The sequence below is a fragment of the Trachemys scripta genome, chromosome 7 (assembly GCF_013100865.1).
Source record: "Trachemys scripta elegans isolate TJP31775 chromosome 7, CAS_Tse_1.0, whole genome shotgun sequence".
Taxonomy (NCBI): domain Eukaryota; kingdom Metazoa; phylum Chordata; order Testudines; family Emydidae; genus Trachemys; species Trachemys scripta.
In genome coordinates this window covers 99,694,992-99,714,199 of record NC_048304.1, presented here as the reverse complement: position 1 = coordinate 99,714,199, position 19,208 = coordinate 99,694,992, and the positions used below count along the sequence as shown (strand labels likewise).

The following is a 19,208-nucleotide window of genomic DNA, read 5'->3' as shown; positions in this document are numbered from 1 at the left end:
ACAGCCCTCTTCAGACAATGAGGCAGGCAAGGACGCTAGGAAGTACCGTGCACAGCAGCAGCAGCTTTCCCCCCCTCACCCTCCAGAAGAACAGGTGCTGACTTTGCCGGGGGATGCTCCAGGCCTGCTTCTTCCTGTTTCCGCTCCACTCCAGGCCTGCCTCTTCCCACCCCCACTCCACCTCCTCCCCGGAGCATGCCGCATCCCCGCTCCTCCCCCTTCCTCCCAGCGCTTCCCTGCCGCCAAACAGTTGTTTGGCAGCACTTAAGACTTTGCGGGAGGGAGGGGGACGAGCGGAGATGCGGCGCTTCCCCGCTCCTCCCCCTCCCACCAGTGGCGGATTTAGAGTTAGTGGGGCCCTGTGCTCAGCTTCATTTTTGTCCGTCCCCCCCCCCCCCAGCATTCTCTTATTCTTCCCCCTCCCGCCCCCCCGTTTTTCATTCTTTTTTTCGCCATTCTCCTCCTGGGGCTCAGGGCTGGGGATGCAGGGTCTGGGAGGGAGTTAGGATGCAGGAGGAGGCTCAGGCTGGGGCAGGCAGGAGGTGCAGAGCACTTAGCCGCAATTCTGGGAGTTCCCCCCCCTTCCCTCCTCCCAGCAGGCAGGGCCACCCTGTCGCTCCCTCCCAGAAAGTCCTAAACGTTGCCAAACAGCTGTTTGGTGGCGGGGGAAGCTCTGGGAGGGAGGGGGAGGAGGCGGAGAAGAAGAATCTGTGCAATGCTCCCTTGTAAAGTCAGCCAAACGATGTTATAAGGGAGCATTGCACAACTTTAAACGAGCATGTTCTCTAATGGAGCAGCGATGTAACTTTGAAACAACGTTAAGCGAGAGGACGTTAAGTGAGGAGTTACTGTATCTGAGGCCTCACCAGCCTGCTCCTTATTCTGGCTGTATTTCATGGTGGTTATTGTTAACATAGGGAAGCACCTGAACAAGAGCCTGCTGATGAGTGGCCTAAAACAGAATGGAAGCCAAGTTGACGTTGTCTTGAATCATGCAGTGTCCTCACCTTCCATTGAAATGAATGGAAGTTGAGGATGCTCAGCACATTGCAGGATTGGACCATCTTTGCTTGATTGTTGGGGTTTTGCCACACATTTGATATGGGGAGATGATCATTTTCAGGTCACTTTTAATGCAAATCTGCATTAATTTCAGTTTGCATATTTAAAAAAAAACAGTAATTTTGGAAATTACATGTTGATTGTCCCAAATAACAAGAACAAGAAGAAACATTTGTATAATATTAATCTACTGTCAAACTTCTTCGTTTCTCTGCAGATCTCCAAGTCAAGGCCAGCTACAGATTTCCTGGTCCCTCACTATTTGGTGCACCACATTCTCTCTGTTGCTGACATACCAGCCACAGAACCCTACTGTGGACTGGAGCTGCCCAATAGTGGTAAGAATCCACTGTCTTCCAATATGCGCAGTTTTGTAGAGTTTGTAATGTTATAACCTTGGTATATTAAAAAAATACATTTTAAAAACTTTACAAAACCACACATCTTGTGAGAAATGGGGTCTTTCCGTAACCATATAAGGCACGTCTAATGTGCAGTGAAATTCTGTGGCTAGAACATTGCCAGCAGAGAGCGTACTGGTGCATCAAACATAGCAGGAACAGGCTGGATTTTGCAATTTCTAAAACTAAACAAAAATGGAAGTTTTAAATTAAACTTACCATTTGTATTGTTAAAGACCAGTTATACAGAATATCATTCTAATGGATCTTGACCAGTTCATCAAGACTGCCCAGTATCATTTCCCAATTCCTAGTTCACATTTATTTTATTTGTTCTTAGAATGTTATATAAGTGTTGTCATTTTCTAGGTACAGAAATAAAGAAGTTCTGTTTCATTAATAAAAATGTTATGCTTCCTTGCAGAATAAAAGCCGTCCTCATTCTCGGGGAGAATATAACGTTTACAGTACCTTTCAGAGTCATGAACCTGAGTTTGACTACTTGAAGAGTCTAGAAATTGAGGAAAAAATTAATAAAATTAGGTGGTTACCACAACAGAATGCTGCTCATTTCCTGCTGTCTACAAATGGTAAGGACATTTCGTTGTGTACTTTTATTTTGTAAATCAGCAAGATCTTTTGATCCTTCTAGTTGAATTTCATAGTCTTATCCTGGATCCATTTATTCATTACTTTCATACAACAGAATAGTATCCTTTTTTCATAGTTTTAATTCCATGCAAGACATGTTAGGTTTGATACCATATGTTTAGAATAGTGAAGTAACTATGCATTAACTGTCTTAGGGGAATATGGGAAGACATACCTACCAACCCACTGAATGTGCCCTTGGATGTAATATGCAAGCTGACATAATAGCCAACAGTACTTTTCCTGCCTGTTGTTCTGTTTGTGACACTGAAGGCTATGTAAAGAAGCTCTATGTGCTTTCTACTCCTGTCGTGCACAAATGTGTTGCAAAAGGCAGGAATTTAGCCTCATGTCCTTAGCATAGCTTGAGAGAAGGAGGCTTTAAGCCTCCTTTGTGTTTCTCTGATCCTGGCGCTGTCCAGTGGCAGGGCCGTTTTTCAATGACAGAGCAACCTGATGTTAGTAATGCAACATTATTTCTGGTGGTTCCCGCAATGTGATATGTTTCCCAAACATCAGAGTATGGTGCCTGCTTGAAAGAGCTTACAAACTGAAAGGAACAGCTGTATTGACAGGAATACATTTATTTGTATTTCCATTACGTACATGACCATGGTATGTCGATACCATACATAAAATTAAGAGTCTCACTTAAATAATTCAGAAATATAGCCCTACCTCTCCTCTCTGCCGTATTAAATTGGGGAAAATCTTAAGGGTTACCTTCTAATATATGTTAGTAGTAAATATTTATTATTATGGTTTCACTAAAATACTACATTCTGGATTGCAGTACCATTGTGCTGGGTACTGTAGTACTGCTGTTTCACCATAATGCTCTATTAATAGGGAAGGGCTTTTTTGCAGGTTATTGCTCCTACACTATGTCCTGAAAATGCTGGTTGGCAAGTCTAAAGAGATAGTATGAACTTAAAATCAAACCAGTTAAAAAAAAAAAAAAAAATCAACAGTAGTTTCAAGTATTACATGAGACCCGGAATCTGCCTGCCAATTTTTGTTGTTTTAAATCACTTTTTTCTAGTTGTAACTGTTTTTCTTCCCCATTACTGTGTGAAAGGTGAATACAGAGGGAAACTACACAAGGAAGCAGTGAAACTGAATACAAAAGTGATATCAAATGCTGAAAACAAATGACATCAAAATTATTTCCCTCTAATCTTTCAACTAATGTAACCTTATGATTATTTGTAATTAATAGATTTAAAACATGGAGCAAGTGTGATTAAGTTTCATATGGAATACTGCAGTATACAATTGCACTGGTGTTCTTTATCATAAAATAACCTGCAAAGTGAGTGTGAAAGAACTTTGTATCTTTGGTGGTTGGGGTGGGTCTCATATGCCTCTGGAACCTACATTTTATTGTACATTTGACTGTTACACAAGTTATCATTATTTGCTGATGATGTACTTGCCACTGTATAAGATTTAAAGGAAGGCCCCTCCCCAGATCAGTTTGTAATCCAAATAAACCCCCTTATTCAGAAGCCTTGAAGGTACTAGTTTGTAGGTTTTAAAAAAAAGTGATAACCGCTTTTCTGATTAGAATTTGGGGTTTGGGAATAAGGCTCATTCTTCCTTGTCTCCCATAATGAATTCACTTTTTTCCAGAATGCAAGCAAACAATTTCCCCCAGACATCTAGCAATTCTTCAAATACAGCTTTTGCTTATTCTAAATTGAATTAGACAATTTATAGAATGGAAAGAAAACCTAAAAAGGTTTCAGATGATATGTTATATGGATTCTATTAAAAGGACTTGCAGTCTATCTGTAAACTTGAAATAACTGGATAGTTTACCTTGTTCCTTACATGGTAGACATTTCTTGGCATTCTAACAGCCAAAGCTTCATCTTTGTCTGTACTGTTGAAGTTACAGTCCCTTTGGCAATAACACAACCCAGCTCCTTAGAGAATGTTTCTATTGTCTTACCCAGCATTTGACTGGAATCATCTACCTTTTATGAAAGTGTCAGTTCCAGCAACCCTGAGTGAAAGAATGTTGAATTTCTGAATAGACAGTCCCCTCCTATTTGTAAAGTTAAAAATAATTGTTTTTCTTTCCTGACATGGACTTTGGTTAAAACAGTCTACTTTCCCAATTACATCACTTTTCTATGTTATACCTTTGTCCATAAATGAATTCTTTATTTTTCTAATCCAATGTGTTTTCAACTTTTCTGTAATCTAACCTCGTTGCAACAGAAATAAATTTTGGATTCTTTTCCCATAATTTCATGACTCCCCACCCCATAAAAGAAGGGCAGAGGGGAGGGTGATCATGATCTCCAGGATGACAACCCATACCCTATTACCTTTCACAAGGACTTGTCCACTATTTCATGATCACCTGTTAAGCAGAACACCAGGGACATCAGCTGTGAAACAGCAGAACAAATCCCTGTACATTTCAACATTGTATATCAGTCTCTTTTTTGTTTATGAAAATAGTGCATAAACACCTTCTGAAAGAAAGGTCTATTCAAATAGGTATGTCACACTTTTTGTGGAATTTTAAAATATAAAGGAAGTCTCACTCCTCAGGAGATCACTGGTTCAACTGCACATTTCTTTGTTAGCTTGATGGGGAATAACAAAAACAAATTACTAAATGCAAATACATTGTGCATGCTACCCAAACCTTTTACTGTATATTCATATGTGTATATTTATTTCTTGAGGAGAAACTTTTTTTCAAACATCCTTCCTTAAGTCAGAGGATTAGATTTTCCTAACAGCAAATGAAAATAGCAGACTTCTTAAAGATCTCATTCTTCCTCTAAAGGAAAGTGGATGATTCATGCTTCTCTGCTGTTTCCTTGTCTTAGCAGATAAAGAGGCTAGACTTCTGCTTAAAATTTTACCTTGATTTCCCCTCTTCCCCCCCCGCCCCCCATGTTTTTACCTCAGGATTAGCTAGGATAGAGTCAGGGGCTTTGAATGTTTTTCCTTACACTCAGAGTGTTCTGTGGAGTCAGTCTCCTCCAGGTGCAGTGTTCCTTCTCCTTTAGTTGGTAGAGATGATCTTGTGAGAAATGCCCCTCCATTTATGATGTGTCAACAGATATAAGTATACCCAGTGCTTATGGTGTCATAATTTCACTGATCCTACATTGCTCCTCTTCCCTCTCAAAAGTCAGAACCCCCACTTAGCCCGGAAGCCATTAGTACCTTGGTTCTGATGTAAGCATGGCAGGAATTGAATAATCATATGCCTTCTTGGAGAAGAACTTTTAACATGGAAATTTGTGGGACCAAGTCAGTCAAAAGACACATTGCATTAATACTCCTTGCTGGTGGTCCTCAGAATATTTTTGCCAGAGCTTTCAATCTATCATATATTGAAAAACTCACAGCCTCGTCCTTGGACAACTTATTTCACATAGATGACCTGCTAGTTTCCAGAAGCCTAGGGTTTAAGTCTTTGTCTGAACCAGCAAACTAAGATGCTCCTGACCTTAACAAGGTGGTTCGCCCTGTGTAGTGCTCCTCCTTAAATCTTCTTACACAACCTCACTTATGTGCTCAGGGTAACATTCCTTTCTAACTTTGTCCCTGGAGGCTGATTCTTCCATCTTTCTGTAGTGGAAAAAGAGCTTTCCTGACTTAATAGTTCAGTATCCTTATGTGCACAAGGATCATGGGGATTGGTGACCCTGAAGAAGAATAGGATTCTTTCACAGGTAGATTTTCCAACAGAATATATTTGAACCATCCCGAAAAAGCAGGTGAGCTAAAAGCTACGTTCAAAGGACTATTCTCTCTTTCCAGAAGGTGGAAGGAGAGGCCTAGTTTTGCTGGCTGTAAGAAGAGCTCATAGTTTGTGTATTTGTTTTTTTGGCGGTGGGAGGGAGGGAGGAAAGAGGCTGAAGCCTTCAAGGATGCTTGTCTTGGAAATTGACTACATATGAAAAATTACAGTCATTTAGGAACTTTGTCATGGCTTTTTGTCCCCTTGAATAATAAATCCAACATGGCTTTTGTAGTCCTCAGATTGGAATCCAGGATTTCAGGGAATGGCCGAGAAAGCGGTTTCCTGGAAATTCAAAGTTGAAGTTAAAAGAAATCCAAGCATGTTAAAGAATGGAAATACACTGTTAGAACACCCAGAAAACCTTAACTCTATCCTATAGTGACACCATGAGGAAAAATATATGAAAAATCTAATGTCTGTCTGGATTTCATCTAATCCAGGATATCAAATACTACAGTGCCTTTATATGATTATTTTATGCTGGTGCTACAGGGCAGAATTAAGGCATTAGGGCCTTAACTATGCATTTCCATACAGTAACATATTTGAATTTCTTTTCATTTCAGTTTTAATTCCAAACTTCCTCAGTTTATCTTGCTTGTTTGGGGCATAATAAGAACATCCTTGCAAATCTCTACATTACTGATATGTATTCTCAACTTTAACACCATTTAAATTTTATATTTTGTCTGGAAATTTTATATAACTAGTTAAAATAGGGAACTTTAAGGACAATTCTGAATGGTTTCATAAGCAGTTCAAACAAAGTAAAATATTCTAGTATGTAGTGTTTGTGTTTTTAATCATTTTATACTATGGTAGCGCTCAATGGCCACAATCAGAATTGAGGCCTCTTTGTAATAGGCACAGAGGAAACCCAGATGAAGAAACAATCCCTGCCTGGGAGAGTTCATAATCTGGCATATAACTTTATAATTATTGAATCATCTTTAATTTTGTAATTTCAATTTCAAGAATGTGCATTTTTGTTTTTAGATAAAACTATTAAATTATGGAAAATAAGTGAAAGGGATAAAAGAGCTGAAGGTTATAACTTGAAAGATGAAGATGGACGACTTCGGGATCCATTTAGAATCACAGCACTACGAGTATGTTTTTTTTGTTTTTTTCCTTTGGCTCTAGTTAAATCTACTTTTTGAATGTACAACTTTACCATAGTACATTTAAAAAGAGGTGTAATACACTTATTAAGTTGTGTCTTGTATTGCAGGTTGTATTATGTGGCATCAAAACTGTATTGGGTATTCCAGGATCATACAAAACATACAGAATTAAATGAAAGACATTACTGAAGTTTCATTAATTCATGGGCCCATAAAACACTGCCTTGATGATTTGGGAAGATTAAAGACCAGAGTGCTTCAGACAAAAATATTCTGTTATGGGCTTCTTAGTGACATCTTGGAACATCTTAATGCTATTGTAAATATAAAAAGGGGTTTTAAAGTCTGTTTAAAATTAAGTTAATTTTTTTCATTAGGTGTATCCTTTCACTCATCTAAATAATTTATAGAAGACAGTAAAATTAAGATAGAAGAAAATTTTTGAATGATCGTTTTTTAACGTAAGACTCTTAAGCTATCTTTGAACCCAAATAATGTATCCCTTCTACTTATCTCCCTGAATACCCTGTTATGTTAGTGACCAATCTCGCAGCATTTGTGTGGATTCATAAATTTGCACTTAAAATAGGGTGGTTATCTTTGACATTGGTGGAAAATTAAATTTAAAGAATATTTTTCTGTAATGGTCAGCTCACTTTTTAATTAAAATGAACTGTTAGGCCACATTGGTCATCTAGGTCTAAATTTAATGGTTTCAAGAATGCATTACAAGAGACATTTGATGTTGTATTTGAGTGGAGCTTGTTCTGAAATTTGACCTCTGGAAAGATCAAAAAGTATATTTTCCTAATGGTTTTGATTTAGTGCTTGTGGATTTAATGACAGGTTTCAGAGTAGCAGCCGTGTTAGTCTGTATCTGCAAAAAGAACAGGAGTACTTTTGGCACCTTAGAGACTAACACATTTATTTGAGCATAAGCTTTTGTGAGCTACAACCCACTTCATCAGATGCATAGAATGGAACATATAGTAATAAATATATATATACATACAGAGAACATGAAAAGGTGGAAGTAACCATACCAACTGTAAGAGGCTAATTAATTAAGATGAGGTATTATCAGCAGGAGGATCATCAAGATGGCTCATTTTAGACAGTTCACAAGAAGGTGTGAGGATACTTAACATGGGGACTTAAAGGTGGCAATTTTGCAACAGAAAAGCTTCAAAAACAGACTCCAACGAGAAACTGCTGAGCTTGAATTAATATGCACACTAAATACCATTAACTTGGGTTGAAATAGAGACTGGGAGTGGCTGGGTCATTACACATATTGAATCTATTTCCCCATGTTAAGTATCCTCACACCTTCTTGTGACCTGTCTAAAATGAGCCATCTTGATTATCATTACAAAAGTTTTTTTCCCTCCTGCTGATAATACCCCATCTTAATTAATTAGCCTCTTACAGTTGGTATGGCTACGTCCACCTTTTCATGTTCTCTGTATGTATATGTATTACTTACTGTATGTTCCATTCTATGCATCTGATGAAGTGGGCTGTAGCCCACAAAAGCTTCTGCTCAGATAAATTTTAGTCTCTAAGGTGCCACAAGTACTCCTGTTCTTTTTGTGGATTTAAAGTTTTTAATATGCAAAGAAATGTTATTGATAACATTTTCTTCTCTTTCCCCATCATAAACTAAGAACTGGATCCATTCCTAATCCTGATTTACCCTTTTTAATATATAAAGCCATTGCAGGAAGACTATGGATTGAATGCTATGTCAAGACAAGACCGAATACAGTGGCACCTCAGAGTTACGAACATGTCAGGAATGGAAGTTGTTTGTAACTCTGAACAAAACATTATGGTTTTTCTTTCAAAAGTTTGCAACTGAACATTGACTTAACACAACTTTGAAACTTTACTATGCAGAAGAAAAATGCTGCTTTTAACCATTTTAATTTAAATGAAACAAGCACAGAAACAGTTTCATTACCTTGCAATTTTTTTAAGCTTTCCCTTTTTTTTAGTAGTTTGTTTAACACAGTACTGTGCTGTATTTGCTTTTTATTTTTTTTTTTCCTCTCTGCTGCTGCCTGATTGCGTACATGAGGTGTGTTGTTGACCGGTCAGTGTTTGTAATTCTGTGTTTTCTTAACTCTGAGGTTCTACTATAGTTTAAAAATTCTTTGAGAGCAGAAACAAGAAGGTTTTCTACTTTTGGTCATGTGTTGTTGGTTTTTTTTATTACTGAGGCTATAAAAACACAGTATTATTAAAGCTAGTTACAACCCCATCAAATTACAATAATAGGTCAAGTCACTTTTCCAAAGCAAGATTGTGTAGGTAATATTTTTCTTAGTGTCCTGTAGCTATAAGTAGTAAAAACTACTTGCATAGCACGGTTACTAGAAAGCTTTGTGGTTCAGGGTTTAGTTTCACCAGTAACTTAATAATAATATATGTTCCTTTTATTTGAGATTTGGTGATATTTACACTTGTATGTTTTCATAGTCGATCACCCAGGAATGATTCAGGTGGTCTCTTAATATGTTCACCTGATGCTATTTCACTTTCACATTCTAGTCTCAAAAGTTACTTTTAGATTTCGTTGAGTGAATTTTACTTCTCCCTTTCTTGTGCATTTTAGAAGAAATTTGCTTCACCCACATAAAACCTAAATAACTAGATGCAGGGAATGTATCTTTGTCAATGTGATACACAGTGACTTCCGCTCCAAACAGCAGGTACTCCAGAATTGCACTTGTAGCAATTGGGGTGTTAGGCCTACTGGATTCACATAAAGACATCCCCATTCCTTCAGTACTGGTCTACGAAACTGGCACAGAGGGTCTTTCCACTGGGCATGGAGAGTGGAAGCCTTCTGTGTGGCTCATGTGCCCACTGTTCCTCTGTGCAGCCTTGCAGCCAGGAGTTAAAGGAGAATTTCACACTTAACTGCATTAATTGTAATTTAGAGTTTGCTTAACCTTTCCTTAATTACACTAATTCTAGTGTTCTGGATTTTGATTGTTCTTTTATAATAAAACTCATGTACCCTGAAATATTATTTTTAGTCCACCTCATCCTAGCACTCCACTTCATCACTTATATTTTTTTCTTACGTTTTAACCTAAAATGTGACTAATCATTAGTGGCAAGAAGAGGAATTTTTTTTTTATAATAAACAAGATATGTGGCAACTCCAGAAACCTCTTGTATCTAAGCTTTTTTTTTTTTTTTTTTTTTAAATTGTTTCTATTCTCTTAGCTTTCCACTCGGTGTGTAGAGCATCAGATTGTTATGAGGACATGGTCAAGTTGATTTAATTTGTAAATTAACTTTCTTTTAAAAGTCCATATACTTGTTCATCATTCAGATAGTTTTTTCATTCCATTTTAAAATGTTGTTTTAAGGGTTTTTCAGCTCCCTTGTTGATGTGTAGAAGGGATTCACTGATTTTTAGAGGAGAAGCAGCCAGTGCACCAAGTTCTATCAGATGCTCAAAGTAAACAGTCTTGGATCTCTCCTGTTTAGATAATTTTTGTTATAGATCTTACAAGTAACACCTGAAAATATCTTCTGTAATGTGAGAGTTTCAAATTGAGTATCTCCAAATCGTTCAGTATAAACATGTACTTATCTCTCGATGGGGAAGTATGCGAGAGCCTTAAATATTTGAAATGCAAAAAAATGACAGTCGGGGATCTGGTTTGTGAGTGCTAATACGGAAAGTCAGAGTAAGGTGGGCAACTGTTTTATTATTTTTTTTTGCCCACTGGATTTGAAAAGTGCCCCAGAACTAAGTGAACTGTGTTCCTATACAGAGAGAAAATCAGATTTCTGTAGTCTACATTATTATTTTACATAATAGCAAATATGACTATGTATACAGTAGCTGAATTAATTCATCTTTAATGTAAACTTTTGAATCGCAAATTACTAGCTCTTTTATCTTTACAGTGAACTTTTTCCCCACATATAAGAAAAGTCAGTTTTTGTATCTTCTCTTCCCCTTTGCAGGTGCCAATATTGAAACCCATGGACCTAATGGTAGAAGCAAGTCCCCGAAGGATATTTGCAAATGCACACACGTATCACATAAACTCTATTTCAGTAAATAGTGATCATGAAACATACCTTTCTGCAGATGACCTAAGAATTAACCTATGGCATTTAGAAATCACAGATAGAAGTTTTAGTATCCTTTTCCTGTATGAATTCTATGATTATATATAAATTTCTCTGTTTTGACTATTAATAGAAACACTTTTATTGTTATATCTGCAGTTTTACTAAACATAAGTGCCCTAAATACTTTCATTTAACTCCAGTCATATAATTAAACAATAGTTCAAATGCACTAATTCACAGTGAAACATGATTTTGATATGGAAAGCTGCAAGTAGGAAGATATGTAGACTTTAGGTAGTTTAATTTTGCAGAGTAGAAAGTGAAGATGAGGTGAAATGCTGGGACCATATATCTTAAATGTGGGGTCAGTCTTCCATTAAATGAGCTTATTGATAATATATGTAAAATTAAATAAAGAATTCCATTTTGCTAGAGAGTTCTATCTCCTGTTGTATTCAAAGTGTCAGCTGTGTAGTCTGATGTTAATCTTGAAATAAAGTAAAAACTTAAAATTTTGCATACCAAGTATGGATATACCTTGCAAACAATACTGAAAGTGACCCTTTTGCTATGGCTTAAGGCTGCCTATCTCAGGCCAAAATGGTCCGAGATATTTTGGCAAGTAACGTAGGTGTCTTCAATAAACGCAAAGGTGAGAGAAATGTAAAATAGCCATTAAGTTGTTTCAGGGCATAAGGGGAACGAAGGCCATTCAGTGTTCAGTTTGTAAGATCCTGCAAAAAATTTCCACACAAATCTTTTTAGCTTTTAGGGTACAGATTCTAGGACCAGCCCAGGATTATTTTTATGCTGCTCCTGTCCTTTTACAATGAGTAAATGTCCCCAAAGCAGAAGGGAGGAATTCATCTTATGCTTCTAAAAATATACCAGAATCATCATTAACTTTATAATTTTTTAAATTTTATTTTAGAAACAATAAAAATGTGAAATGCTATTTGTTACCTTTACCAACAAACTTTCAGACATTGTAGATATTAAGCCCGCTAACATGGAGGAACTAACAGAAGTGATTACTGCCTCAGAGTTTCACCCACATCATTGTAATGTGTTTGTCTACAGTAGTAGCAAAGGAACTATACGACTCTGTGATATGCGTTCTTCAGCCCTCTGTGATAGGCATTCAAAATGTAAGTAACTTAGATTATATCTTTTTGCTTTATAGACTTGTCATATACAACAAGAGACGGTGTAGGTATTCTACTTATATAAACATTAAAATGTCAAATTCTGCTTATTGGTAAAGAACTTACAAAGGTAAGGAGTCATAGTTTTGTAGAATGGAACATTTTAATTGTCTTGTTCTAGGCCATCAGCAAGCAGAAGTGTAGCATGAGACAATTGACGATGTGACTCAAGTGCTTTTGGCACCAGTGAGACCTGTCTTCTGTCCAGACTCAGTCTTGGTGCTTCTCAAAGGTATCTGCTTAACAAGTGCCAGTTCAGGGCAGTTTATTGACATCTACCTTTGTGCATTAGGAACTGGGCTGAGGCTGCCAGAACCCATTTCATTTGTGACCATTTACAGCTATTGGAAAGAATTTTATTCATAATGATCAGTGCTGGATTTGAAGCCAGTTCCCAGAGGTGAAAGGCCAGTGTTTTTGAAGCACTGAGCCACACAGCCTCATATAGGTGAGGAAAGTTTTTATATTTCCACCATAAGGAATAGGGCCCATCTTTATACACAGCCTGTTTCTTGGTTGTATTACAGTAGTAATGGTTTTATATATATCTACTTCCTGGGGTTGACCTAAATTGCATTGATATTTTCAGGTAAGCTCATATACTGTAGCAAAGACGAGGTTTTTTTTTAATTGGGGAAGGGAAATTCTTAAACATTGTGGCAAGTATGGTATGATGCATTTCCTTTTTAGTCAACTTAACTTATATAGTTGGAAATGTCAATGGCCAATCTAACTTGTCATATTTTTGTTAGTTTCCTTTACTTTGTAAAACGTACAGTAGTCTATAATGTTTTTATAAAAGGTTTGTAAGAAAGGACTTTGGTATATTTCCTTGGTGTTGAATGATTCGTATTGTCATTGATTTGAAGAATTAAGAGTAAATTACTTTCAACCTAACCAAGAAGCACGTTTCAAGAAAGCAGACGAAGATCGTCATTGCAATTTCAGTGTAAATAGAAACTTGCTCTTTCAGTAGATTTTTGTGGTGGTGCAATTTATATTCACTTATAAATAAACCATGTTCCCTACAGCACCACTAAAATATGTGGGATCTGTAAAAGAAATGTACACTGGCGATGCTGACTTCTCTTACTGTTTCGCATTTAAAAAAATTTTAGATTTACTTTATGATAAAGTTATAGAATAATCCGTAGTCCTAGAGGAACACAGTGACTTTTGAATTTAACTTCATATACGTTTTGTTTTTTTTTGTTAGTTTCTGCCTCTTAACATTCATTCTCAAACTCCAGGAATTGCAGCTTCTTGATATGTCCTAATGGGAGAACCCATTGGAGCTTAATAGCTAGTGATTCTAGCTACGAGAATTTAGTGCCTTTTTAAAGAAAGATCACCTTGTTAAAAAAAATAATAATAATCCCACCAAACTAAGCAGGGCTATGGTCTCTTTTTTTTCTTTTATTTTTTTAAATGGAGGATTTAGTATTCAGGACCATGATTTTAAAATATGTAAATACTGAATAGCATTGCCATTTGTAAAATTTGGTGTATTGGATTCAGTTTTACTTTACATCTTTATTTACAGTTTTTGAAGAGCCTGAAGATCCTAGCAGCAGATCATTCTTTTCAGAAATTATTTCCTCAATATCTGATGTAAAATTCAGTCACAGTGGTCGATACATGATGACAAGAGACTACCTTTCAGTTAAAGTGTGGGATCTCAATATGGAAAACAGGCCTGTAGAGACATATCAGGTAAAGTGTTGCTTTTTTTTAAATTAAAAAATATTATCTTTTTCTTTTTTTAGATCTGTCTAATACTTCCTTAAATGTTTTAAGGTTCATGAATATCTTCGAAGCAAGCTTTGTTCTCTGTATGAAAATGACTGCATCTTTGACAAGTTTGAGTGCTGCTGGAATGGTTCTGATAGGTAAGGTTAACTTGTGAAATAAGGTTAATTTCAGAAATTTAGTCCCCAATCCTGAAAACACTTAAACATATGCTTATGTTAAGTGTGTGAACAGTCCTTTTGAATGCAATTTGCAAGATTAGGGTCTTAAATTATTTTCTTTGGCATCCTCAAAGAGGTGGCAAAGGCAATGTAAACTTTCTCTCAATTAACCCTATTTCAGTATAAATTATTGCTGCAGTTGCATACAACTAGCTTTTTTGGATTTCGACTTTAAAACTATCCTGAAACCATTTTTTTTCGTAAGTTTTTGAAATAAGACGAACTGGTTTTCAATATTTTGAAAGATCAGTTTTTGTTTAATTTTATTTCCAACCTTTCTATTGGGTTCTGTCCTTAAGTTTGTTGGCGAAGGTAAACGATACATGTAGAAACAGAGGTAGCTGTATAATGCAGTTTTACGTCTTCTAGCTTTTGTTTTGTTATATGATCCATGGAAATGTTTAAAATTTCTGGATAAAAAGTGTTATACAAGAGAGTGGTGGTTTGGAGCTGTGCTGTGATAACTTATTGATATTGTATGTTGCCCTATTATTGGGTGTTTACTGTATGAATACATTGATATATTAGCTCAATAGAGGTATGTCTGAAATACAGGCAGGAAGGAGAAGAATGGCTCAAGAGAGCTTCCTATCAGCAAACACTGGAGAGTTGTTAAGGGACAATGGCAGCACTGCTAGCTTGATTCTGCCTCAGTCTCCAAACAGTCTACAAAACTGATTTTGGCCAGGACCCGCCAAATACCAAACAACAAAAGAACCATATAAATAGGAACATGCTCTCAGGGGGAGGTAGAACCTATAAGGAACCAGAGTAAAATAAGACTCTGGCATAACAGCTCACTCCAGGTTTCTGAGGAAGCTAGCCCTGCCTATGTCAACATCATGGGATGACAGGACTCTTAAATAAGATAGACATGCTTATAGACTTATTTATTTTAAAATCCTTTTTTCCCCTCACACTTTGTTTCTGCTGCAAAACAATACTTTTGTTTTAAGAAGGCTGTTTGGTCAATATAGACCCCTTGTCACAAATTCCTGAAGGGGAAAACCTGATGTCCAAACACAGGGAGATCTGCAGGGCAGAAATGTTTGATAGGGTACTGTAGCCTAAGTCCCAGTCAAGGAGAGGGAGCATTGCAAAATTCCACCCTGGGATATAGGAATGAGCCTAACAACTGAAGGAGTGCACTCAGTGAGATAAGAAAGAGGACAGAGATGCAGCTACATCTGTAACCATGACTGAGAGCTTATTAGGGTCATAGCAAAAATCTCACTTGGAATGTTAGCAATCCTACCCTGCTTGTATCAAGTTCCAGAAAGGAGTAGTGTCAATCTGTTACATTTCTGCTAATACAAGAGTTAAATATCTTTCAACAAAGTTGATCATTTTCTGAATTTTTCAGGCGAAAGGTTACCTGCATTACCTTTTTGATTTCTCAAAGTCAAAAAAACTATTATAGGTTTAGAATGTTATATATAAACAAACCTGTTCTATAGTTAAGGCTCTGATATTGTCCTTGTTACACAAATTATGTGGCACCATTTCAACCACAGAGAAGTTCTTTCCCTCTCTAGTAAAATCCAATCAGTATAGTGTTCCTTGTATTTTGATATTAAACTCAGCTTATTTTACACTGTTCTCAATTATTAAATTTTCACTGTGATGTAGATATTTGTATTAACTTTTATAATTTGTTCTCATCAGGGGAAGGTAGAGATAACTGGTATCTGGGAAGTGGCTTTGGGCTCCAGGAGGCAGTTTTGAAATACACATCCAAGTGTCTGCAGTGCAGGAGATCTGCCCTGCATTTCTGGTACTGCTAGCTGGAATTGGGTGGTTGCTCAAGGACTACCTTTCCCCCTGGCTGCTTCCAGTGCTGTAGGATGAAGAGGGGGGTAGGGAAGGGATAATACTAGAGTAAGAATAGGGGCAGTTCTGCTGTCAGCTGTGAGGGGGAGGGTGCTGCTACTTCACCAGCCACTTTCTCTTGTGCTGGTCCAGAGGGCTAGAGCAGGGAAAGGTCATGAGTGATTTGTCTGTGTCTGTAAGAGAAGAGACAGTGAGGGGAGAGGATGTGTAGAATAGCAAGTGGGTGGGGAGAGAGCTGGAGAGGAGGCAGTGGTGAATGCGGTGTATGAAATACATAATGTGGGAAGATGGATCAAAGGAGTAGCAATGAGGAAGGACATAAAGTAAGAGGGAAAAGGATATAGTGCAAGGTTCTAGTCTTAAACTTGAGTCCTGGCAGTCATTCATTCTTGTGCACAGAAGAAATAAATTGGAGGCACACTGCAGTGGAATAATGTATTATGGTGTCTAGTAATCCAAGTAAAATATTTCCCTTTCTTCTGGTTTTAAACAGTGCTATCATGACTGGCTCCTACAACAATTTCTTTAGGATGTTTGACCGTAACACACGACGGGATATTACATTAGAAGCATCAAGAGAAAGTAGCAAACCTCGTGCCATCTTAAAGCCACGCAAAGTGTGTACAGGTGGTAAGAGAAAGAAAGATGAGATAAGTGTTGACAGTCTGGACTTCAACAAGAAGATCCTTCATACAGCATGGCACCCCACAGAGAACATCATTGCTGTAGCTGCCACCAATAACTTGTATATATTCCAGGACAAAATTAACTAAAGATGGCTTATTTGAGGACAAAGTCGTCTTCTTGCATAGTTAAGCTCAGTTGTTTCTGTAAAAGAGAAGGCCTTGTTGTCCTACCAGTAAAGAACATTGATGCACTTACTTCCCTTTATAGATAAAGGAGAGAAGCTTGCCTGGTTTTGAGTTCATGGTGTAGTTCTGCCTTCAGTGAGGGGGGATGTGAGTTGCAATTTTCAACAAGAAAAAGCCCACTAGAAGCAGAATTGATGGACAGTGCTCAATAAAGGCCAATACTCAAATGTATTTATTTAAGTCTGAGCCTTCCTTTCCAGTTTATAGACCAAAAATTTAACACCCAAGAAGAAAACTTGTCATAAAAATGTAATTTCTGTCTCTGCGCTCTTTCTCTGCTGTAATATTTGGGCCTTTCAAAACATATATTGTGCTTTATGCCTGTAAAACATTCCTCCTCTGGCCTTTTATCTAGGCTTAGGTGTTTTTATCTCTGAGCACTTAAGTAGGTCTTGAGTTGGGTTTGTAGGCAGACTTCCATGTATATTTACTCACCAACTGTATCTATAACCACACCTTCTGGTGTAAACCACTTAATAAAAATAACAAACTATAAAAAGTGTTTTTAAATCTGACAGTATGTATTCAGTCTTTTTATTTTTTTATCGCATGTATTGAGGTTGTGAAAAATAACCTGATGGGAAGATTTGAAAAGTTTGTCCCAGAACATTGATTTTTGACAGGCAGGTATGAACAGTTTCATGTAGTATGAAATATTTCAAACTCTGAAATTAGTTTCCACAAAATTTGTATTAGTTTAAGTTGTGTTGGTTTCATGTAAAATTACATCATACTTTATATAAAAAGTAGGAGATTGAAAAGGTTGGTATAAAGTTATCTAGAGCCATAATAGAAAGAGACCACCTTGAATAGAAGGGAAAAAAAAATCTTAAAACGTTCAACTAAATTGCTGCTTTAACAATTCAAAATCCGATTTAATAGATGTCTCTCAGATGTTTGACATAGACACATACCTTATGTGCATTACTTTTTTTTTTACCTGTTTAGTACATTTGTTTTGGAAAAAAATACTTTATTTTAAATTTGGCATAATATGTATATTGAATTTCACATTGCAGTTAAAAAAATTAACTTATTATGCCAAGCAGCAGCACAATATAACAAATTTTAATGTATTGTAACCCATTGACACCATGAGATCAGGTTATATGGAGGCTACATACTGATATGAAATGCATTTGTGGTAATGTCTGTTCCTGTTGACAACAGGAGGTTAAAGAATAATTCTTGGTACTCTTTTTCAAAAGAGCCTGAAACTCATCCATCAGTTTTTCACCGAAAACAGATGTGGGTGTAAAATTGTACCTGAAATAACTGCAGGCTCATTTTAATAGCATCAAATTACCTAGATATGTAAGGACTATAAAATGTGCCTGCAAAATCAGAGGCGTCTTCTGAAAATTGGACCCTTTGCGCTTCCCTGATGAAATACAGAAGTGTGGTTTACACTCCATTTTTAATAAAATGAAGGTGTATTATGATTACTCAATCAGATATGGATATGCAAGAGAAAAATGTCTCTGTTCCTTCCCTCTCAATTAATGTCCATAGTGCCACTCTTGTTCACAATAAGCTAGTAAATACAGCTAACTTTTTGGGGTTCTACGAATAAAGTTTAAATAAAAATCTTATACTGTATATTGGTTGTGACACTATTTGCAAATCTTGAAATGTGGAACTAGGTCATTTAAGCATTAGATTTGACCTTGTTCTTAAAATACATAATAGAGCTAATACAATGGGATTGTATATACTTGTTCAATTATTTTGACCAAAAAGTTTAATAAATTTTAAATGTTTACCTGAACGTGCTCTGTGTATTTTGACAACTTTTTCGCTTCTGAAATTGAAATTCTAGCAGAGTTCCCCCAATATAATTCAGTGTAGACTTCCATATTAAATTAGTATGCTTCTTAGGAAAGGGAAATGACCAAGTATATTTAGCAAAAGCCTGTAGAATCTCCTGCAAATGCTTCTTATGCACTTCACTTGGTTCACTTGAGTAGTCCCATTAATTTTCCACTGAGCAAAGTTAAACGTGTAAGGGCTTGTCTACACTTAAAATGCTACAGTGGTACAGTAGTGCTTCAGTGTAGACATTATGTACGGCCGACATGAGGGGTTCTCCTGTGAGTGTAGGTAATCCATCTCCCCGAGAGGCAGTAGCTAGGTTGATGGAAAAAGTCTTCCATCGACCTAGTGCTGTTTACACAGGAACTTACCCGAGTCGTGTCAAGCCGATGTATGGATTTCTCC

General features: G+C 36.9%; 1 protein-coding gene across 4 annotated transcripts in view; it reads left to right on the top strand.

Moving 5' to 3' along the window:
• The window catches only part of PPP2R2D (protein phosphatase 2 regulatory subunit Bdelta), a 40,668-nt gene extending 21,909 nt beyond the window's left edge, over positions 1 to 18,759 (top strand). Inside the window, exons 1-8 of one of the 4 annotated variants that reach the window (XM_034775901.1) lie at positions 1,280 to 1,400; positions 1,888 to 2,053; positions 6,886 to 6,998; positions 11,004 to 11,181; positions 12,098 to 12,262; positions 13,863 to 14,032; positions 14,117 to 14,208; positions 16,613 to 18,759. In XM_034775901.1, coding sequence (XP_034631792.1) covers positions 11,022 to 11,181; positions 12,098 to 12,262; positions 13,863 to 14,032; positions 14,117 to 14,208; positions 16,613 to 16,892 — 867 coding nt within the window. In that variant the 5' untranslated portion in view covers positions 1,280 to 1,400; positions 1,888 to 2,053; positions 6,886 to 6,998; positions 11,004 to 11,021 and the 3' untranslated portion in view covers positions 16,893 to 18,759. Of the gene's footprint in view, positions 1 to 1,279; positions 1,401 to 1,887; positions 2,054 to 6,885; positions 6,999 to 11,003; positions 11,182 to 12,097; positions 12,263 to 13,862; positions 14,033 to 14,116; positions 14,209 to 16,612 lie in introns of those variants that run through there. The other 3 variants (XM_034775898.1, XM_034775900.1, XM_034775899.1) reach the window with 3 other exon arrangements.
• The last annotated feature ends 449 nt before the right edge of the window (positions 18,760 to 19,208 follow it).